Source organism: Phyllostomus discolor, chromosome 5 (assembly GCF_004126475.2).
Source record: "Phyllostomus discolor isolate MPI-MPIP mPhyDis1 chromosome 5, mPhyDis1.pri.v3, whole genome shotgun sequence".
Classification (NCBI taxonomy): domain Eukaryota; kingdom Metazoa; phylum Chordata; class Mammalia; order Chiroptera; family Phyllostomidae; genus Phyllostomus; species Phyllostomus discolor.
In genome coordinates, this window is record NC_040907.2 from 30,262,037 (window position 1) to 30,283,101 (window position 21,065).

The 21,065-nt window shown below is 47.6% G+C and overlaps 1 protein-coding gene across 12 annotated transcripts in view; it reads right to left on the reverse strand.

Annotated features, from left to right (window-relative positions):
• ERI3 (ERI1 exoribonuclease family member 3) overlaps nucleotides 1-21,065 on the reverse strand; it is a 121,965-nt gene that overhangs the window by 81,504 nt on the left and 19,396 nt on the right. For 9 of the 12 annotated variants that reach the window (XM_036025933.1, XM_036025930.1, XM_036025928.1 and 6 more), the window contains 2 exons: nucleotides 8,969-9,085; nucleotides 2,687-2,746 (listed from right to left, as the gene is read on the reverse strand). In XM_036025933.1, coding sequence (XP_035881826.1) covers nucleotides 2,687-2,746; nucleotides 8,969-9,043 — 135 coding nt within the window. In that variant the 5' untranslated portion in view covers nucleotides 9,044-9,085. Of the gene's footprint in view, nucleotides 1-2,686; nucleotides 2,747-3,087; nucleotides 3,108-3,743; nucleotides 3,940-8,968; nucleotides 9,086-21,065 lie in introns of those variants that run through there. The other 3 variants (XM_036025934.1, XM_036025935.1, XM_028511521.2) reach the window with 3 other exon arrangements.

Consider the following 21,065-nt stretch of genomic DNA (forward strand, 5'->3'; position numbering starts at 1 on the left):
TATCAATGTTTCTCTCCCTCTCTTTCTTTTCCCCATCCCCCTCTCTAAAAATAAGTAAATAAAATCTTTTAAAAAATAAATAAAAGGTAGATTTTACACAAAAAGAGGTAAGGCAAACCTGGAGCTCCCTAAGCCACCTACTAGCCTTAAATCCCTAAATGAGTGTTTCACATGCAAAGGGGACGGACTGGCTCCCCATTGCCCCGACTCCTGCACAGTAGTCCTGGGAAAGATGGCAGGATAGGACAGAAAACTGTTGGGAACTAATGCCCAGCAAGAGCAGGCTTTCACCATGAGAAGCACTTAATATTCACTGGGGTCCTTGGAAACTTGGGGCCTAGGCCATTCACTCATGCAGCAGGTATTTAGTGAGCACTTTCTACTACAAGCCTGTAAAGGAGGTGATAACATTAGGAATCGGGCCTGCCCTTTTCCTTCCCTCTCTGTTTGAATGGACAAAGGGCTGGAGGAACCGCTAAGATAACCTCAGTCTTCCGAGTCAGCCCCAACCCTCTCAATCCTCCCTCCCACCCAACTCCCACTGCTGAAGGTCTAGAGGAGCCCAGCCTGAGCCTACTTAGAACAAATGAGTCAGGTGGATAGATGGACGGGTGGATTATGGATGGATAAACAGATGAGTAGATGGGGGGCGGGGATGAATGTGTGGATGGCTATTTGAATGGATGGATGAATAGGTTTTCAAGAGCCTAGAAAGTCTATCCAATGACCCTGTTTAGGGACGAGGGAATGACCACCATTCACTCCTACATCTTGCCTCTCTCCTTGCTGGCTCTAATGGCTTCAAGCTGGGCAAGGGAGGTGGGAGGGGATGGTCAGGCCAAATGAGCCAAATGAAAGAGAAAAAAAAAATTTTTTAAAAGAACACATGAGTCAGGCACACACCTGGTTAGCCTCCCGATCAGGATCTTGGTTAGGACAAAAAGTTAGCTCTTTAGCTCTATAATCAATTAATAAAGCAGAGCCTGGTTGGGTCTCCTTATCTTGCCAGACTGCCTGTGAAAGGTCAATGCCAGAAATCTTCCCACTTCCCCACAAAGTATGCTGGAGCAGCAGAAAGAGCTTCCTGGGTGAGACTCAGAATCCTCTGAGCACTCCTTTCCAGGGCTGGCCTGGGGTCAGCAAGAGGATGGCTCCTGAAGACCACATCTCCCCCTCAACTGGCACTGCTGAGGGAAAAACATCATAACCCCACCGGCCCAGGTTTTGTGCTAGTGCGGAAGGAGCACCTTCCTCCCAGGATCCCTGAGACATCCCAGCGACAAGCTGCCTGTCTTACAGCTTCCCTCAGGAGCCAGGCCCTATCTGGGAGTACTAGCTGTGACATAGGGACAGATCCCTTCTTTCTCCTTGGGTATGGCCCTTTGAGGAACAGTTCATGCTGGGGAGGCCTCTCAGTCATAAGAGTGAATCTTCTGTCAAAAAAAGAGGGTCAGTGTGGTTGGGAGACATCTCTTAGCTCATCTTGTCTTCTCCCAGCTTACTGCGGGCACCTAACCCTGCCCCAGCCCAGAGCCTGCCTGGATGCAGGGCCTGGGCTCCCACGCTCTCAGGGACAGGAGGAAGCAACCATACCACCACAAGGGGAGCCGCCACCGTCTCTCCACCCTGACCCCAGCTCCATCCTGAGGAGCCCCAGGAAAGTCCATCTGCATTCCTATGGGACAGGCTGACTTGGCTGAATAAACAGCTCTTCCTCCCTCTCCTGGCCACCACCCTCCTCCCCCTTGGCTAACTACCTCCAATGCAGATGTGCCCTGCTTTTCCCTAGATGCTCTGCTTTCTCCTGTGCTCTGACAGGGGCTGAGCATTGGGTGTACTGGTCTTAAAGATAAATAAAGCTCCTAAGGAGATCCACAGGCTTTTCCTCTCTTTCCCACCCCCTAGAGAGGAGTGGTAGGGGGACCTCCCTGAAAACCCCCGGCAAAGGGTGCTGGGAGACAAGCTGAGGCAGTGCCCTGCCCTTCCTCGTTCCCTTAGGCTGGAGCACAAGAAGCTATATCTTAACCTTTTCCAGCTCCCCGAGGAGAACATCCTAGAAGTGTGGTCTCTGCCAAGGGTTCTAAAGCCTTTAATTTGATTTCTCTCACACAGGCAATTGTTGTAATTATTCTGATTAGGAATCATTACCCAGTACAGCCTCTGCACCCGACAGGCACAGTGTGTCCAGCGGCAAGCTGCAGTGGGGCAGGCGGGCCCAGCCGCACCTCCTGGAGGAGCTGACAGCAAACAAAAGCCATCAATAGGGAGTTCTGGGTGAGTTAATGAAGTGCTCACATGCCACAGGAAGCCAACACTAAAGCTAAACAAAAACACCTCCAGTCCCGGGGGCCAGTCCCACAGTGCCACAGCTCAGCTCCCCGACTTCCCGACCTGCCCAGCGCAGATGGCCCAGAACCGGCCAGCACAGGACCAGGACGGGGTGGGGGCCCTCCGCCAGCCTCCTGGCAGCACTCGGACATCTTGTCAGTAACCCTGACAGGAACAGCTGGAGATGACAGATCAATGGTTCAATACTCTCAACAGCATGTCACTGATGTGACAGCAAATGTTATTCTAATCAAGCCATAATCATAGTCAAATTACACAGCTACGTTCTCAGGAGGGGAGGGAGAGAAAGGCAGCAGGAAGGGGTCAGAGGTTAGGAATTAAAGGTCATTCAACCTACCTCCAGCACTTGCTGTAGGCTGGGCTGACCATCCACCATGGCTTGAATAATCCCGGTGAGCTGAAAGGAAAAATAAAGAGCCGATGGATGGAAAACTCGAATTTGGGCTGAATTCTTTCTATTCTGTTTCTCTCCTTTTACTGTACAGAGCTCTGGCCTGCACTGCTTTAGGCTGAGAGCCTGACAGGAGCCTTGGGAATAAAGTCCCAGGACACAGTCTAAACTTCCTAACAACACGCTGCCTTGCAGCGCGGATACGCAGCTACAGGCCGGTCAGGGTGCACCTCATACCTGTTTCAGCTTTCATTTGCAAAAGTAAAAACAAAAACAAGATTTTACATGTCTTTTGTGTTCAACAGGCTCCATAACACCCCACAAATTAAAATCTCAAGGAAATTCACCTTCAAGCTTCACAGAAACTCCCGTCGGACTTAGGGAATAACCACACAGGACAGGCATGCTCGGCTGCTGGTCCACCTCTTCTCGGGGCCTCAGCCCAGCAGTGCACCCTCTGACGCCAGGGAAAGGCCGGAGGAGTCCCATAGGCATCCACCCTTCACCCTGCATACCTGGGCCCTCAATACCAACTAGCCAAGCGGGAAACAGCACCTTTAACTGATGGGGAAACTCAGGCAAAAAAGCCTAGTGTACAAACCTGCTCAAGAGAATCGCTGACTCACAGGCCTACGCGCCACCCAGGTCAGGCTTAGGTTGAAACAAGCTTGTTGCTTTGATTCGTTTAGAAGTGAAAATATCCCTTAAGCACAGGCTACAGCAGACTGCCTCCAGGATCTGAGGCAGGGGGTCCCGTCCACAGAGCCGGTCTCGGCTGGAATCCACCATGCCCACCGTGCCCACGGCCGCTCCCAGAGAGAGGGGCACTGAAGGCTTGCGTGGGAACTTCTATTTTTTTTTTAAGTGTTGGGGGGACAGATTAAGCTCCAATTAAACTGCAATTACATTTAATGAATACCAAATACCCAACTCACAGAAACCGCCGGCACTAAGAGGGAAGGTTATTTTCTCATAGTGACTTACATGGAATGGTAATACACACCTTTTAGGGAAGAAATTTTCATTTTAAGAACGCTGAGTTCCTCTAGGTGGGTTTCTGTAGTTCATCAAGTCATTATTAGGTGGTATTTTAAGGAAGTGTAAGGACACAGCCACTCTATTTTATATTCCAGAAACTGTTTTTATATTAATCTGTATTTTAATTGGGTAACAGCTGCTGCCTACAGACTTCCCATGGTCTAAAAGGAAAATAAATTAGAAAGATTAACTACACTGTTGTTTCACAAGGCTTTAACCCACAGCATGCCCACCCGGCTGGCACCTTCACACCCTTTCCTTCCTTGGGAGACCAAAGAACTGCCCAGCAGAGGGAGGGCCTGAGCCAAAGAGAAGAAAGGATGGTCTACTGAGGGCGGGAGAGGGGGTGGTGGGAGATGAGCCCCGGGTCAGCAGCTTTAATCTCGGAGTGCTAAGACTCCTTTTATTTAGCCAACAACTATTCATGGAGAGCCTGCAACGTGCTGGGTCCCATTATAGGACTTGGGAGCCAGCAGTGAAGAAAAACATGAAAACCTTCATTGAATCTGTGCTCCTCTTGGCAGCCCTCTCCTATGCCCAGCCCTGCTAGCACCCAGAGCCTAATTTACACCTTCCAGAGCCACACACTGAGCAGGCGGCCGCCCTGTGTTTTGTCCCAGGTATACAGGGCCCAGAGCCCAGAGCAGACCTGTTACCAACTCCAGCTCCCAAATCCAGATAACTGACTATTGCCCACGTACCCACCACTGCCCTTTCTGCCCCAGCTTTTCTCCTGCTTAGTTCTTCCAAAGCCAAGCCACGTCCCCAAGCTTGGAGCTGGGGCTTTGGGTCAGGACCATCCTGAAAAAGAGGGCTTACGTGGCCGACTTACTTCTTGGAAAGCTCCAGGGTCTGCATGCCCATCTCATATCTGTTCTGAGCTCCTGGGGCAAGGGTACGGCCACTTGTTTCCTGGGCTTCCACCAAGGGTCACTCAGATCAGCTGGACACTGACGGGCTTCCAGACACAAAGGAAACCAATGGCACCCTTGCCAAGAACCCCTGCTCCTTGGAGATGGAACTTTGGTCAGCATCTCCGTACACCAGAAGCACCTGCTCTGGGTCCTAGGAAAATCACTGCCTTGGGAGAGAATATCACTCTACCGAAAGGGAAAACCAGGGGTGCTGCTCTGTCGGAGCGCTCACTATGGCCTAGGCCTGCCTCTTCCCACACTAGGGTGGGGGTTGGGGTCCCAGAATCATGAGCTTTCTCAAACTCCCCTCCAGTGGCCAGTAATCTTAGTATCATCAGCCCAGGAGGAACCTAGTAAGTTCAGCTCCTTCCCTCTCCATGCTTCCCATACCACTGTGGTCTAGCAAAACAGGGCTTACAGCTGACTTGCTAAAGGACTTGAACTCAACCCCTAGAGACACAGGGGCTTGAACTCTTGGTTCAACTAGAGGCAGCTTTCCAGGGGGAGTCTGCATTCCGCTGTATCAATTCCTTCAAGGATGGACTACTATCTTATCAGCTCTGCCAAGGCACTGGATGAAGATGGGGTAAAATTAAGAAAGTTGGTCCCTATACCTGACACTGACAATCAGTAAGACCTACCTGTAAGACACCATGAGCTATGAGGGAGAGAGAAAATTTAATAAAATAAATACTGGGAAGTTCTACCTTAGGTATAACTTACATCTTTCATGCTACAGTTTAAGCTCATTCACACTTGGGTTAATATATATTTGTAAAAAGCTTTTACATCCTCACAATGAAAGGTACTAGAGCAAAGCCAAGTATTATTAAGCTGAGAACCAGGGCTCACAGGCTAAACAGAGCTCAGAGACCTTAACCACTTAAAACAGGAGAGGTGAGAGGGGGAATTAATGCGTGCTCTGTGGTTCCTTTCACTGAGGGATTACAGATTAACTCCCGCTTCCCCAGACTTGGAAACGCAAGGCAAGGGGCTTTTGACCCTGACTGATAACACGGCTGGCTACTGAGATTCCCTACCCACACAAGGGCTTTATCCAGGAATGAGCTGGCTTCATCATAAACACTAGCAACTACAGGAAGCAGCCCAGGACACTTGGTGCCAATAGCACATCAGCATCCAGCACTTTCTCCTTTCACAGTTTATCTCCGACACAATCGTATTCTGACACCAAGACAGTTTGTTGATTACATAAGCGCTTGTCTCTGGCATGCAATCTGATAATCAGACCCACTCCTCCTGCTCAGACAAAGAGACCAATAAATCTCACCCTTTATAAGTACAGGTGCAAGAGAACACCCTTTACTGGCATTTAGCAAAATGGGTCTTTTTCTAGTTTTTTCATGACAATGACGCTGACAAAAAAGACTGCCTGTGGTCAGGAACTGCGTGGCAGTCCAGCTCCTGGAGACAGAGATCTGCTGCGTTGGAGCAGATTCTAAAGGCGGTAAAGAAAGGGTGTGGGAAGAAATGAAACCCCTCCCATCCTATCTCTGTCAGACCCATGTCCCCAGGCCAACTGTCAATTGAAACTAAGAAAGGACTTCAAGAAAGCCAATACCATGTTCATGACACAGAACAGGAAGAGTGTGTCTACATGTGGGCTACAAACTTATCCAAAGCAGAATCCCTCTTTCTGCTGCCAGCACTGAGCTGATCTCTCTCCCCTCCACACAAGCATGTGCTCATGTATACTCCTGTGTCATGTGCACACGTGTGCACACACACACACGGCCGCACACACACACACGGCCGTGCCAGAATTCTTAAGAACTTCTTGTGCACGAAAGAAAATTCTACCAGAGGAGCTGCTTAGGCACAGCCAGGAGCTTTGAGGTTGTTCCCCTAGCTGGCAAGGCAGCCGCTGCCGGGTCGCATGAGGTCTGAGAACAACAGCTCATCCTGTGCCCTGTCTCTCTTTGCACAGCAGCTCCACAAGGTGTGGAGACAGGGCAATGTCTGCATGATCCGAGGTTTTCCGAAGATGACTTACTTGCTCAAAAGAGCAAATCAGCAGTAGTTACTCTAGCACAGGCCAGAGTAACTGTGGCTGAATAATTCCTTGACAAGATTCATTCATTTAAGGAACACATATTAAGTGTTTTCTTGGTACCAGGCCCTAATGATGGAAAACAGGTGGATCAGATCTAGTTTCTGCCCTCAAGGAACTCACAGTTTAGTGGGGAGACAGATAAACAATTACAGTATAATGTGTATGGTCAATGTTATTTTGGGTGAGCACAGCCCAGCCTTCCCAGGCTTCCCAGAGGAGGTGACCCTGAGCAGAGTCCTAAGGGACAAGTAGGGACTGCGGGAGGAGAGTGCTAGCATCACCCAGGTGAAGGACCATCACGTGCAGAGGCAGACTGTAAGAAGGTGACCTTTAGAAGAGGGAAGTGAGGGGAAGATGAAACAGGGAGATACGAGACTGGACAAAAAGGCAGGGACTGCGTCAGGGAGCATTGGAGCTCTGGGAGGCTCAGCACAGCCACACCTTCACTATCATAGCAAGGATTTTCCACCACCACCATGCCTACTGCCACCCAAATTCTGTATGTATGTCCTTGAGTGAAACTTTCTAGAAAAAAGCAACATAGCTTTCATCATAGTCCCACAATCCTTCCTCCCTCTTAAAAAAGGAAACAAGCAGCAGCGGCCCTACTCTAAAAAATATCCCTTTTCCCAACACTACTGAGCGCCCACTCCCGCCCAAGCCGAGCTCCAGCAGCATTCTGTCCCATCCCTAAACAGGCAGCAACCTCGACGGATCAGGGCCTCCCTGTCTATGCCCAGCAGCCCAGCTGGAGCCGAGTCCCCCGAGGGGGACTTACACACAGAGAAGAGGAAGAGAAGGACAGAGGACACTCCGCTTTCAGATCACTGGAGGGCTCAGGTAACTGGCTGGTTTAAGGAAAGTTTTCCCTTCCCTTCCCTTCCCATCAGGAAGGGGATTTCCATCATCTTAAAATGTTACCTTTCCAAAGGGGCAAAAAGGACAGATTAGCACCCCCTGGTGGTATAGGTAATTCCCAGGGAAAGGCTGAAAAAACAGTAGACCCCAAAAGAAGCAGGAACCTCAATGTCATTAGCTGGAACAAGGAAAGACTTGAGAGACTGGACACCCTGGCAGACGGATGCCTGCGACAGAAGGCCCACCCGAGCCGGGCAGCAGGCACTGGCATCAAGCCCAGGAATGACCCTCGGGGCCTCATATCTGGGCTAAGGCCGCCGCAGAGCTCGCTGAGCCCTCCATCCAGTGGCAGGCAGGCCTTTGCTCCACACCAACGAGACTGTTTTGGGGTTACTCAAGAACATCTTTCCTTCTGTTTCACTCATACGGTAAAAAAAAAGTAGGTCTATAAATGAAGGCACAAAGTCTCTAACGTACCCCAGCCCCAAATTCTGAAAGAATTCTAGAAACACTCATGTCCTTCTATCACCTCTGTTACCACACAGTCTTGACCATTCTTGGGATTTCACCATAGCCTGTAGCCTCCACAGAGAGTGTAACATAACACAGCCCAGGGGAGAGAGCCGCAGAAGGCTCTCCGTACAGTCGTGAGAGTCAGCACTCTGACGGGGCCTCCTTCCTGCCAATGGTTCATGTGAGCCTCTAGCAAGCATCAAAATCTCCGTTAGTCCCAGCTCCAGTCTGTAAAATGGGGCCAATACTAACCTGCTAATAGGGTGGCCAAGCACAGCACCAGACTCAGACAAGGAAAAGGAATTTCAGCCTTGGCCAGGCTGTGCTCATACCCCACTCGGACTGCTCCTCTTTCCTTGGTGATAGAGTGTGCTTCCCACACACTCAGCCAGGGTTTCACATAGGGCTACTTTCCTTGAGGACAGAGAAACATTGCCAGAAAGCTAAGAAAGCTGAACCTCTCCTTCTCAGAAGCTACAACCTTCACCTGTTGCCAAGGAGCCTGAGGGGAAATGAAACTGAAAAGAGGCTAAGCTCCAGAAGTACCATCCCGCTCCTACACCCCAAATGCCAGGGCCCTAGGAAGGGCAGGGATGCAAGGAAGGGAAAATGTTGGGGAAGCTGGGACAGATTGTGCCACTGCTTTCCCCGGGTCTCCAATGACCAGAAGGACCCAAGTGGAATGGCAGACTTTGTAGAGCCAACTGCGGGGTCCAGTACGCACCCACTTTAACCGCTGATAAGAACTAACTTTCACTAATGGGCCCGTATACCAATGATCCAAAAGCTCCTGCCCCAATAGCCCTTTCTGCCCAGTTCCAGGGCCCTTACCTCTGTGCAGAAGGGAGTAAGCTGTGGATGGACTACAGGCTGGACATACATGTGAAAGGTAGACTCAATCTCCATGGTCCGGCCATTTAGCTTCAGGATGGGGAACTCGATGATTTCCTGGAATAGCAAAGACAAAAAAGAGAAAGAAATAAGTTTTTTATTGTTTATTTTAGTTTTTTTAAATCAACCATTTCAAATAATAACTCTTGAGAGTAAGAATGAGGGAGTGTTTTGAACTCATTACCTCCTGCCAGGCCAAACCCAGACTGAGTAAGATGGCGCTAACTCAGTCTTAGCCCCAACCCGCCCACTGTGAACATTCTCACAAGTTCCAGGGACGAGACACATGCCCCACCCCACGGCCTGGAAAGGAGACGTAAGACAGCAGTACACTCTGCCCCAGTTTCCCCAAGTGGCTCTCTACCACAGGCTGGCTCACTTGAGCCCCTAAAAGTTGGCCCTTCCCCAGCCCAGGTCCCTGCCCTGGGAGGGGGGGCCTGGATCTCCAGCCATACAGACAACCTGCCATCAGACCAGGGCACAGCTTCCTGGATATGAAGTTTAAAGAGCTGAGTTTCTTCATTAGTGTTTACCCCCACCAAAAAAAAATACATAATAAATAAAGCCAAAGGGGATACTAAAGAGGAGAAAACTGAATAAGAGTAATAGGAGCTACTGCCTCCCACCTTTCTTTCAGGCAGTAAGCTCTCCCCGCTCCCACCAGCTCCCCCACCCCAAATCGCTTAACCAGCCCTTCCCAGTCCACTGGAACGTAATGGAAGAGAAGGAGGAGGAGTGACAATTTGTTTGGTGTCTCTAAGATTAATTTGTCTCCGTTATTTAATAGAGATGCACAGCACCAAGGTCCTGGTGTGCAAACAGGCTTGCAGAAGGCTGGCTGTGCAGCAAGCCTCGCACAGCGCTCCCAGGAAGGGAGGGACGCACCAGAGGGGGGGGGGGGGGGGGGGGGGGGGAGAGGGCAGGGGAGAGCACACTTGCACCGGAGAGAAGAGGGGAAACGAGCAGAGAGAATAAAAAAAATTATTGCTTTTTAATATTCAAAAACAGTTTGCGAAATTTAATCAAAGCAGAGGAAAAGCTAACATTTTTACTACTTTGACATTTTTATTAGCGCTTTCATAAATTTTTAAAACATGAATGGAATTAGTTTACAACACACACACACAAAAACTGCCTGAAAACATCTGGAAGAGACAAATAGGAAATAATAAAAAAATAAATAAAAGCAAAATCCTCCAAGTAAAATTAGCATGTGGAAAAGGCCTCCACTGCGGAGCAAGAGAGAGGAAGAGAGAAGGGGGGCTCTGCCCAATCAACGGTCCCAGCAGTCAGTTCAGTCACAGCCCTGCCCCAGGCCCCCACTCTTGAGAGGACCTTTCCAGTATCACTAAAATCAAGGCAAACTGGTTCTCCCCGGGGACAGCCTGGAGAAGCAACAGGGAAGCTGTTCCGCACCTGACCACACGCAAGAAACAGGCACGTGGAAAGGCGGGAGAAAGAGCCAACGTCCTGTTACCCCGGGGCAGCTAGGCATCCTTCCTCCTAAACACACCCACCATCAAACTTGTTGTTAAAGCATCTATTTTATCTGACAAATTACAGCAGGACCGAAGACCAAAGCAAGGCGATCAGATTTCATGATGGAGAAATTCAAAGGTTCTGGTTGCCTGGTCTCCCTGGGGTGATCCCCAAGGATGGGGAAGCTGACAGGAGCCCCCCAAAATAGGAAGGGCAGAGAGGCTGCAAGGCTGGAGCCGAGGGGAACAGAGAAGAGACCCAGGCTGCTGTTTAGACTGGGTGACGCTTCTCTCAACATGTTCCCGGATTCCCTGGGCTTCTCATTGGCCACACACTACAAAACCAGCCAAGTGGAAGAGAGTGTTGTGCTGAAAACGAAATTAAGGCACACGCACACAAAACACACACTTGTCCCCCTTAAAATCAGATCTCCAAGAGCTAACTCTGAGGTGGGGCTCATCTGAGTCAGGCTTATCTGACTCCTTAATTTTGGATGTATTCTTCCTCTCCCATTAAGCAAAAAAAATCCCTAAAAAACAAACAAACAAACAAAAAAACTTCCCAACAGAAAGAGCTCCAGAGCCTGGTGAGTTTGGCTGCCCTGGTGTCTCGGGAAACAAATACGGCCAGCTCCTCACTAACAATGTTAGCTGGGCCCACAATGAAATTTAACCTGTGACACAACTGTACTTTTCATTTAAACTTTCATTTCAAGAGAAGCAGTGTTTGGAGACCTGCAGTTTGTCCTGCTAATAAAGACAAGTGTTGGGACCTTTAAGGATGCCATTCATCTCTGGCTTTTATTAAATTCAATTTTCTTAAGCCCATGATACATTATGAAATTAGGAGTTGACATTCCTCTAGAAACAAAAATATCTATCAAACACAAATAGAAAAAACCCTCTATTACCAAGAATTTATGACTTAAAGTTGATCTCTTTCCACTTTTTTACAAGCACATGGTTTGTTTTAGATATCCGAAATGTTATTATGGATCTAGAATTTCATTAGTATTTATTATAAAATAGTAAGCGCTTCAGCCCCTGCTCTGACCAGCACCGAGTCAGCATCCCCAGTAGATTCTCTGGAAACTTGGCCCGTGGGTTTCCCCACTGCAGCTCCACCTTCCAACTTTCCTGCTTCTGGCTTCTTCACCCCTGGGGAGATGGAGCCAACCCACGCGCTCATATTCACTGTCCCCCTCCCAGAGAGGAGAGGAACAAACAAGCCTCAGCTCCATGAGAAACGAGGGGTAACTCAGAGAGGTTACCCAAAGTTATAGGTTGATCACATTAATTTCAAGAGCTTATGAAGACATGGTTAAGTGCCAGCTTCTAGGGGCAGTTGCTTCGATAATGAAACTTATCCCCACTCCTTCTCCTTTTCCCTCCTCCAGTTTCATCATTCCCTTAGAATAATAAAAGAAGTTTTAGTTTCTTGGGGTTTTTTTTTTCAGGAATAGGTGAGTGTCTGCCTTTAAAAAGGTAGCACCATAAAGGAAAGAACCAGTTTGTATTTACCAGCCCTCTTTGCTTCCTCTGTTAATATTGTCACAATTCCTTACACTTGTATGTCATTTGCATTCAATTAAACCACCTGTGCCCTACTGTGTGCAGGGCAGCGTACAGGTACTGGAGTGGGATTTAGGGTTAAGATGTGGACTTGCTGGGGGGGGATGTCCACAGACTGCTGAACAGAAAAGATACATGAACAAATAATGAACAATGCACTATGACAAATATCTTAGTGGAGGAACATCCCAAGTGTTAGGCTTTTAGTTTACAGTGTGCTTTGAAATATATTTTCTTATATTACCCTTATTAATCCTGGAAGATAGGTCCTATCATCATCATCACCATCATCACGAGGTCACAGACCAATACTACTTACTAGGCAGGGGCTGCTGGGAGTGGAAAAGATAAATACAAGATGTGGCTCCTCTCTATGAGGTGCCCAGAGTCTCGGCAAGGGGTAGAGAGAGGCTGACCCCAACATCCTTGGGGACATGCGGAAAAAAGAATCATTTCATTCCTTCCATCTACTGTTTACTATGTGTTAGACACCCAGCTACATGCAATGATCTCACTGACTCCTCCTAACAACTGATGAGGTGGGAACCACTATTGTCCCCATTTTACAAATACACTAAGGCCCCCAAAGAAGCTGTCATTTGCACAAGGTTATACTGCTAGTAAGGAATGGAGCTGGAACTCCAAATGGGGAAAATAAGACTTAAAGAAAGTAGGATTAGCAGCTTTCAAAATATGAACAGTCAAGAAAAATCTGATTCTTTTAGTCTGAAAGGCTGTCTTTGAGGAGCTCCTAGAAGAGCGACTGCTTCAAGTTACCAGGGCAATAAATGTAGACTATCCAGGCAGAAAGTCCTAGAGGCTTGCCTCCGAGCAGACGCCACTATGGGTGCAGCGGCGCAGATGGCGCTGTGCTCCAAGCTCGGGGAGGGCAGGAACCAGGAGCCTTCAGTTTGCATCTCCAGCACCCAGTTCCATTCTGGCAGACAGACTTCACTCTCTCACTTCTAGTGAGTAAACGTATGACAGGGATGATAAATGGCAAGACAGAAGCCAAGCACAGGCTCTACCAGATGACAGTCTGCTCTGGCAGAGCTCTCCACAGGACCGGAAAGGTGAAGTGATCTCCCTGAGGTGGCAAAGATGGAAAGCCAGAATTCAAATCCAGACATGGAACACTCCAAAGCCCTTTCTACCAGATCCCCAGCCTCTCACCTTTAAGTGGTTTCTCATCCTCCCTCAACTGCTAAAAACCACCAGTGCCCCAGTTTTCTGTTTGCACAGACCAAGGGTTTCCTGGAACACGGGACTTTTAGGGCTAAAAGTGGGACAGTTGGTCACCCTACACCATTCGAGAGTTGTATGCACCGCTAGGCTGTCCAAGCGTAGAGCACCATAAACCCAAAGGCTGCCGGTGGATGGGAATTGGCCACAACTTGATAACGAAGGACAAAGCCTTAGAATTTGGGTTTTTCAAAGTATCTATGTTTCTAAACTAATTGTACCTGCTGTCTCCCTCAATAAAAGGCCAGCTGCAAATCGTTTTTTTTTTTAAGGGAAGAAAGGCAGAAAGATAAAAAAGAAGCACCAAGTAAATATTCTTTTACTTTTTTAAGTGACCAGAGGTTTAAGTTGGAACAAGGGTTCTAAACACAGCTTCTTTCTAATTGCTCAACTAGGAACCCCAGAGATTTTCTTGATAAACTTAGGACAAAGCTGCAGCAACATTTCAAATGAAATTTCACACCCGCAATCAATAGATTATAAGAAATAAATGTACAAGTTGCTTACAGGGTATTCAAACTCCCTTCAACTGACGTATCTGCAGTGATAAGATTATATTTGAAGACAGAACAACAAAAGGATTTCAAGCAGGAAGGACTTAGGTTAGCCTTGGGATTCCTTGACAATGGGAGAGGGTTTAATAGCATAGCGAACTACAGACCTTCTTCCCAAAGCACAGATCCCCCTTTGCCTGAGCGGATGGCTCTATGGTCCTGTCTGAAATAAGGGACGAGCAGCTCATTTTTCATGGCTTTCCCCTCTCAACCCAGGAACTGGCATTCCCTCAATTTACAGACAGTAACAACTAATCTATCCCTTCCCTTCATCCTCTGAAGAAAATGTCAAAACGTGTGCCCCTGCATAGAAAGTTTTGATGAAACCCAAAAGCAACATCACACCACAAGGCAGAAAAAGTAGTGCTTGGCAAAAACATGGGTTTTATCCAAATATTTGGTTTTGGGATAAAAGTCCCGTAACTGGCAGGTCCTTTCTCCAAGGGATCAAGGGGCCTCCTGGCCACAGTGAAGAGGGGAAGTTAAGAGGGAGAGGTGAGGGCTGCACTGGGCAACGAACAGGGCGTCCTTTCCTTAACAGTTTCTTCCTTGGGGGAAAAAAAGACATTTTATGCACAAGGAGCTTATTTCTTAAACAAACACTCGTGGTTTTGATTTACACCACAGCCTGCTCCTAAATAATTTATGGCGGGTTAAATTTATTGCCGAGCCCTGGCTGGCTGCAAATTCGAATTGCCAAATAATTAGATTTTAGGGCAAAGCTTATAAATTACCCGTCGATTTGTCCGGACTTGTTTGTCAGTTGCTTTGTGCTTCGGGTCATCTTTGGCATTTGGCTGTTTGGGTTTTAATTGCTGATTTACACTTTGACAGATGAGAGCTGATACCAGAAGTTTCAGGACAAGGAAGGATAAAAAAAATGGTAGCTTTAAAGGGCTGATTTTTCTCCTACATGTCCCTCTTTGACCATCCCCATAGACTCCAAAGCAATTAAAATGTAGAAAAGAGGCTGAAAATGAATAACGCTATTCTTTGTTGGGGGTGGGGAACAGTGAATTATAATTTACAGAAATCTGAATTTAAAAACACATATTTCATATCAATAAATGAAGGAGAACAAAAGTCTTAGAAACTGTATCCTCACCCAGGGGTGTACATGGCTGTGTCTGCCTCTGTGTGTACATGACTCTGAATCAGCCTCAGTCCAAACATTTTTAGATATTCAATAGTAATGACTTCAGATATTAGTGGCCTCTATGAAGCCAACCCTTCATGGCAGCAAACAACCAAATGATTTCTTTGTAGCTACCTGTATACATATATTTGTCATGGAATTAACTGAAACAAATCTCAGGTTATGCATAGGAGAGGCATCCTGGAGGCAGCACTAAGGGGAGGGCATGGGAGTGGTGCCAAGTCCAACTTACCATTCCTTTGGAGGAAAAAAAAATCTGTGTAGCGCCTGACTCGGTCTGCTGTGTTGATAGAGGGCCTGCAGGCTCTCTCTACGCTTCCCGGAGAATTGGGGCCTGCCTCTCATTCACCTGCTGTACCCCAATAGCTTACTATGAGGCCACAAGTCAATAGTAGTAGTAGTAGTAGTTCTACTAAGAACAGATATACAGCTGTTACATGCCAGGCACTATCCTACGCACTTACATTTACCCTCCCAACAGTCCTATAAGATTGGTACTACTGTTAACCCCATTTTGCCAGTGAGGCAAGTAAGGCATAAAGAGTACCAGGGACTTGTCCAAGGCAAGCCACACTGCAAGTAAGCGGTGGAGACTGGGCTCAAATCCAGACAGTCCAATCCTAGAGTCCGTGCCTTGAACCACTATGCTATGCTGCTTCTCATTTGAACAAGGTCTGTCCAGCTCCCCTCACTATGGAGATCCAGGTCCCACATTCCAGGACTTGTGCATATGCAGCCAAAGCCTGTTCAGTTAATCACCCAACAAGGTGGGGAAAAGTCATGCAACATTCTTGAAATCACAAGATGAATTGGAGGCTTGATTAGACGAAGACCATTTTTCCAGTCAATGCAAAAACTGTACTAAAGATCCACCAGCTAGGGATGAAGAGGTAGGGGTAAGTGACAGGTGATCAAGCCAGGCCCAGGCCCACGCCCAGGCCCACGCAGGCAGGCAGAGGGTTCTGATCAGGCAACTGGATAAGAACCCACAGAGGCTGGCTGGGCTTCCGGAGGCCTTGTTCAGTAACCCCATCCAAGACCAGGGGTTCCTGGTCTTGTCACAGAAGCCTGCATCCCCATGGGATGCTTCACAGATTCCCTGCACTCTGTCCATGCCTGATGTCCAGATGCTGGGACAGGGAAATGGTTGTGCTAGCATGATAGCAGATTTTGAAAATCACTGGCCCATAAGCAAGCAGTACACAGACTGACATCCTGCCCACAATGTGCTGAACACCTTCTCACACACTGGCTTGTCTGACCCCATATCTCTGTAAAGCGGGCAGGAATTACTACCCTATTCTATGGAGGAGAAAGCTAAGGCAGTCAATGTTCTCAACACATGCTCTCTCGCAGGCAGCATCCCTGCAACTGAGAACTTAGTGGACATACAAGTTCCTGGCCTCCATCCCAGATTTTCTGAATCAGAAACCCAGAGGGTAGAGCCAGCAATCTGTTTTAACAAGCCCTCCAGGTGATTCTGATGCTTGCTAAAGTTTGAGCAATATCCTGAGGCACCAAGCTGGGGGCTCCTCACCAACATCACCAACCACCACGTTCCACATGTCATGAACTTCTTTTAAGGACCACCCCAGTATTGTGTCTCTAGTCATGTGAAAGTAGACTTTATCACAATGGCATGTTTCATCCCATTCATTAGTACCTTAGTCCTCCACCCCCAACTAACTACCAGTTCCTTTGAGTTGATCAGGTGGCTTTCCATTCAAATGCTTCTAGTGGTGGAAAAAAACTATGGAAAATGCAGGTTGTCCCTGGATCCCATTTCCAACACTACAGTCTCAACCCATGGCTCTCAGTCCGCATCACGTTTTTTGGAGAGCAAGATTCCAAGCTTGCTAGCCAGTTAACATCCTATCTACCTAATCATTACCACCTACCTCCCATACACCAAACAGTTCGTCCAACAGATGCTGGAGGAGTAACCATCTACATCACCACTAAAGAACTCACCTGCCCCTGGCTGGTGTGGCTCAGTGGATTAAGTGCTGGCCTATGAACCAAAAAATCACTGGTTCGATTCCCAGTCACGGCACATGCCATGGGTTGTCGGCCAGCTCCCTCATTGGGGCCGTGTGAAAGGCAACCAGTTAATGTATCTCCCAAACGTCACTATTTCTCTCTTTCTTCCTCCCTTCCCATCTCTCTAAAAATAAATAAATAAAATATTAAAAAAAAAAGAACTCACCTGTATCCGTTCTCCCTGATACGGACTTTCAGCTCAGAGCACCCCATTTACAATCACCCCAGGTTCCACACTCCACTCCTTACTAAATCTCTTAGCACCGCTGACTCCCAGGAGCCCACTAGTATCCACAGGAGCTATGAGCTCAACAATGCGTTCACAGTTCCTATTCTGGCTAACCAGCTTTGCCCCAATCTCACTGTAGACCCTGCATGCTCTTTCCTTTCAGAAATTTCGGCATCTCCCAACAAGAATCTCTGCCAGCATTTAGCCTTCAGACCTGACCTTGGCTAGAAGGACCTCCCCAGGACTAGACAAGGATCACAGCATACATAATTGATCTGTTATGCTACCCACAGACCAAAATCACCCGCTATATACAGGGATCGGACCAAATCAGCCCACCCCAAGGTATCTCTGCTTCAGGTTTAAAGCTTCCCTGTGGTCTGTCTCTCCCTCCAGGGTCTGCTTGACTCCTCTCTGATTCTCTCAGCACCTAACAGGGCTCTGCTTGTGGTAGCAGCATTCAGTACACACAAACCCTTCTTGCCTGTCCCAGCCGGCTTGCCCTTCTGCTGCAGACCTGCCAGCCTTTGGGGCTAATGTCAATCTGGAAACACTCTTAGTTCAGGCTTTTAGGCTACAGCTCAATTTTCACAGCTAAAGTTCAAAACATCACATAAATGTATGACTGTGGGGGCTTTTTAAGCATCATGAACCCAAGATAAGAGAATAAAATATAATCATCCCAATGGCATCTTAATTAAAATGATGCAGGATCCTTTCTCTCAGTAAGACACCAAGATGGAGAAAGCATTTGCTAACATCAGTTTCCTCATGTCAAACAACTGAGATCAGTCTACAATGTAAGAAATGCAATCAATATCAGGAAAAAAAATAAACAAGACAGGATGGGGCGCAGGAAAAAGATGAAGCCTGTGGGCTTAGCCTAACTACTCCTCTGGAATTCACTTCCCCACTACCCCTTCCTGACCTGGCTTTCTTTCTCTCCACAGCTGTGGACCTGTTGCTGCTGCTCAAAGGGAGAACTCAACCCCCACCCCCTCGCCTTCCAGTCCTCTCTGCTGAAGCAAATCTTCCCTTGTTACCCAGGCCTCCCGCCTCTTCATTAATCCTTCCTTCCCAACCGTTTATCTGTTTGAAGGATATACACCTCCCTGATCTATGGAAGGTGGGTCTTCCCTAGCAGATCCGGATCCAAACTGCCAGTACTTTTGGAGGCGGGGGTGGGGTGTCATGTCATTCTCCAGCCCTTGCCCCTTTCCAGAGACACGCAGCAGCCTAGCCCAACGCTGCCTTCAAAGGCAGCAGAGGCATCAGATGAGACCTCTGTGAGGATGCCTCAAGGCCTCAGCTCAGATATTTCGACATTGACCTTCGCCCTTTCTGCTCACACTTTATTAGCTAAAATTCTCTTAAACCTCTTCAAACCTTTGTAATCTCACTCATAGCATCCCAATCATACCTTCTAGCTTGAGTGTAAGAAATACCGCATCACTGATACAGATAAACCTACAAACTAAATGGTGAAATATCTGCTAGGTTCGGAGTCTTCATCTTCCCTCTTCCTCATTTTCAATATTCCCACAAACAAGCATGCAATTCAGTTCCACTTTCTCAAACTTAGCTCAATTTCTCCCAGATAACGCTGAGCACCTTCTTCAGCAGTCCTGAGAAGGCTCAGACCTACTTGGCGCTCTCCAGTCTCCTTAAGTTTCTCTTACCAGGATATCTATGCGACCCTTCCCCAACCTGCAAGCAGGGTTAATCAGTCCCCTCCTTTGTGCCCCATTGTACCAGGCACTTACCTATGGTGATAGTAGTTACACTGCTAAATGGTGTCTACTCTCTTCAAGTATGAGCTCCTTGAGGGCAGGGACCATTTTCTACTTGTCTTTATATCCCCAGCATCTAACACAGAGCTTGAAGTTGGTATCCAAAGAATAGGAAAAAAAAAAAAAAAGCCTTTTCATTGCTTCTAAGGTGGCTACAATAAGGTCCTCCCCATTCCTTTGCCCATTTCTGGTATGGTCATCTCCAATAAAAACCTTAAAGGGCAGCTCAGTGTCACCCTTACTTTACAGCTCCTGACTTCATTCACCCTTTATCAATGGCCCTATTCTTTAGAGCTCTTCTCCATCACCAACCTTAGCCCAGTGTTTAACAAAATCAGCATTCTGACAGCTGTCTCAGCCTTGGGAGACCACCAGGATAATACGAGGCTGGCGGGAAGGGAAAGAATGCTTCCTGATTTGTACCAAACCATGAGATGATTTTGTTACCAGTGACCCAATGCTCCCCAAGGAAAGTTCCTGGCCCCACCCCTAGGCAACTCCATAGACTAACTACACACCATGACAACTTAAAAGTAAAGGGTAGAGGGGCTGTCTGAATAGAGCAAATAAACCCACTTCGATCATGTAACGCCACCATGCTTCAGTTCTCCACGCCCCGAGATGTGTATTTTGCTTCTCCATTACTGTGTGTGCTCCAAATAAAGAAGGGGCCTCCAGCTTTCAGGTGAAGTCACAACAGGACTAAGATGCAGAGACAGCAAATGCTTGCTCCCTTTCAGGCAGTAGTCATGAGGAGTCACAGTGAGAATCGGGGGAGGGCCATCCCTGCGAGGGACCACCAGGAAACAGTAGGTGGAGGGGAGGAGGAAGCACCACATTTATGGAAGCAGCAATGAAAAGGACAAAAGGGCCTAGTGAGCTGCCCCATTCCCACAGCCATCACTGGCCACCAATAGAGGAATTCATTTATAGTGACCCTGAAAGAAGAGAGGTGTTAAAGCAGAGATATAACTAAAAAGAAAGGCAATAACTGGTCTGATGGGCAGGGGGAAAATTATTCCAGGAGTCGGGAGCCTGTGCAAGAACACTTACGGCTCACACAGTCATCATAACTCAGCCCCCTCAAGCATTTTGTGCTCTGCTTATGGTGTTAACTTTAATGTCTTAACATATAACACCATCCGCACTAACACAAAATACTACACACGCCAGATGAGGCTGAGTTATAGTTGCTGTGGGAAGCATAACTTTGAATTTCCTGATTTTGGTGCATTTAATCTCAACCATAATGTTACATTAACGTCGGTTTTGCATTTCATTTCCCAGTTTAGAAGAATAGCATCAGCGCCTTCGCCTGTCTGTACAGAAAAAAGTGCAGGCTGACTGGGGCCACAGCCAGGCAGACCACAGCCCAACAACTGAGCTCTCTTGCTCAAAAGCCTGGCCCAACCCCTCCCATTTGGAGGAGCTGCAGCCAGGACAAGTGAGTGGGGAGGGAGGGGTGGGTTCTTTCTCTAGGAAACTGCTTTCCATTCACTGGGTGTGTGCAGGAATCACACGAGTGGGGAGAAGGAGAAGCTAAATACAGACCAAGAACACCATGTGTGCATTGGGTGGGGGCTATGAAGTAGGGGGATCCTGCCTTTCAGCCTTGCATGGAGGTGAAGAGAATCCATATAGTGTCATTTGTAGGGATCTTAACCAATTTTCTATAGTTTTTTTTAAATGTCTCTCTCATAAAGTTTTCCAAAATGTCTCTTTCACAAAGGACTAATAATGATGTGCCAGCTCTAAGTCATACTGAAATTCTCCAAATGCCTCTCTTCTATATAACTCCTTCTCGTGTCACCATCTTCTCCCCCTCCACACCCTCCCAAAATAACCTAGCATCTGGACAATTTTCTATAAAAAAGAAACTCCTTTGCTTGTAGTTCTAACTCAAAATGCAGACTGAGTCTCTTTAAGGTTTCCTTTAAAAAAAAACAAAGCCAAAAACCCTTGTGGACAAAGACCAA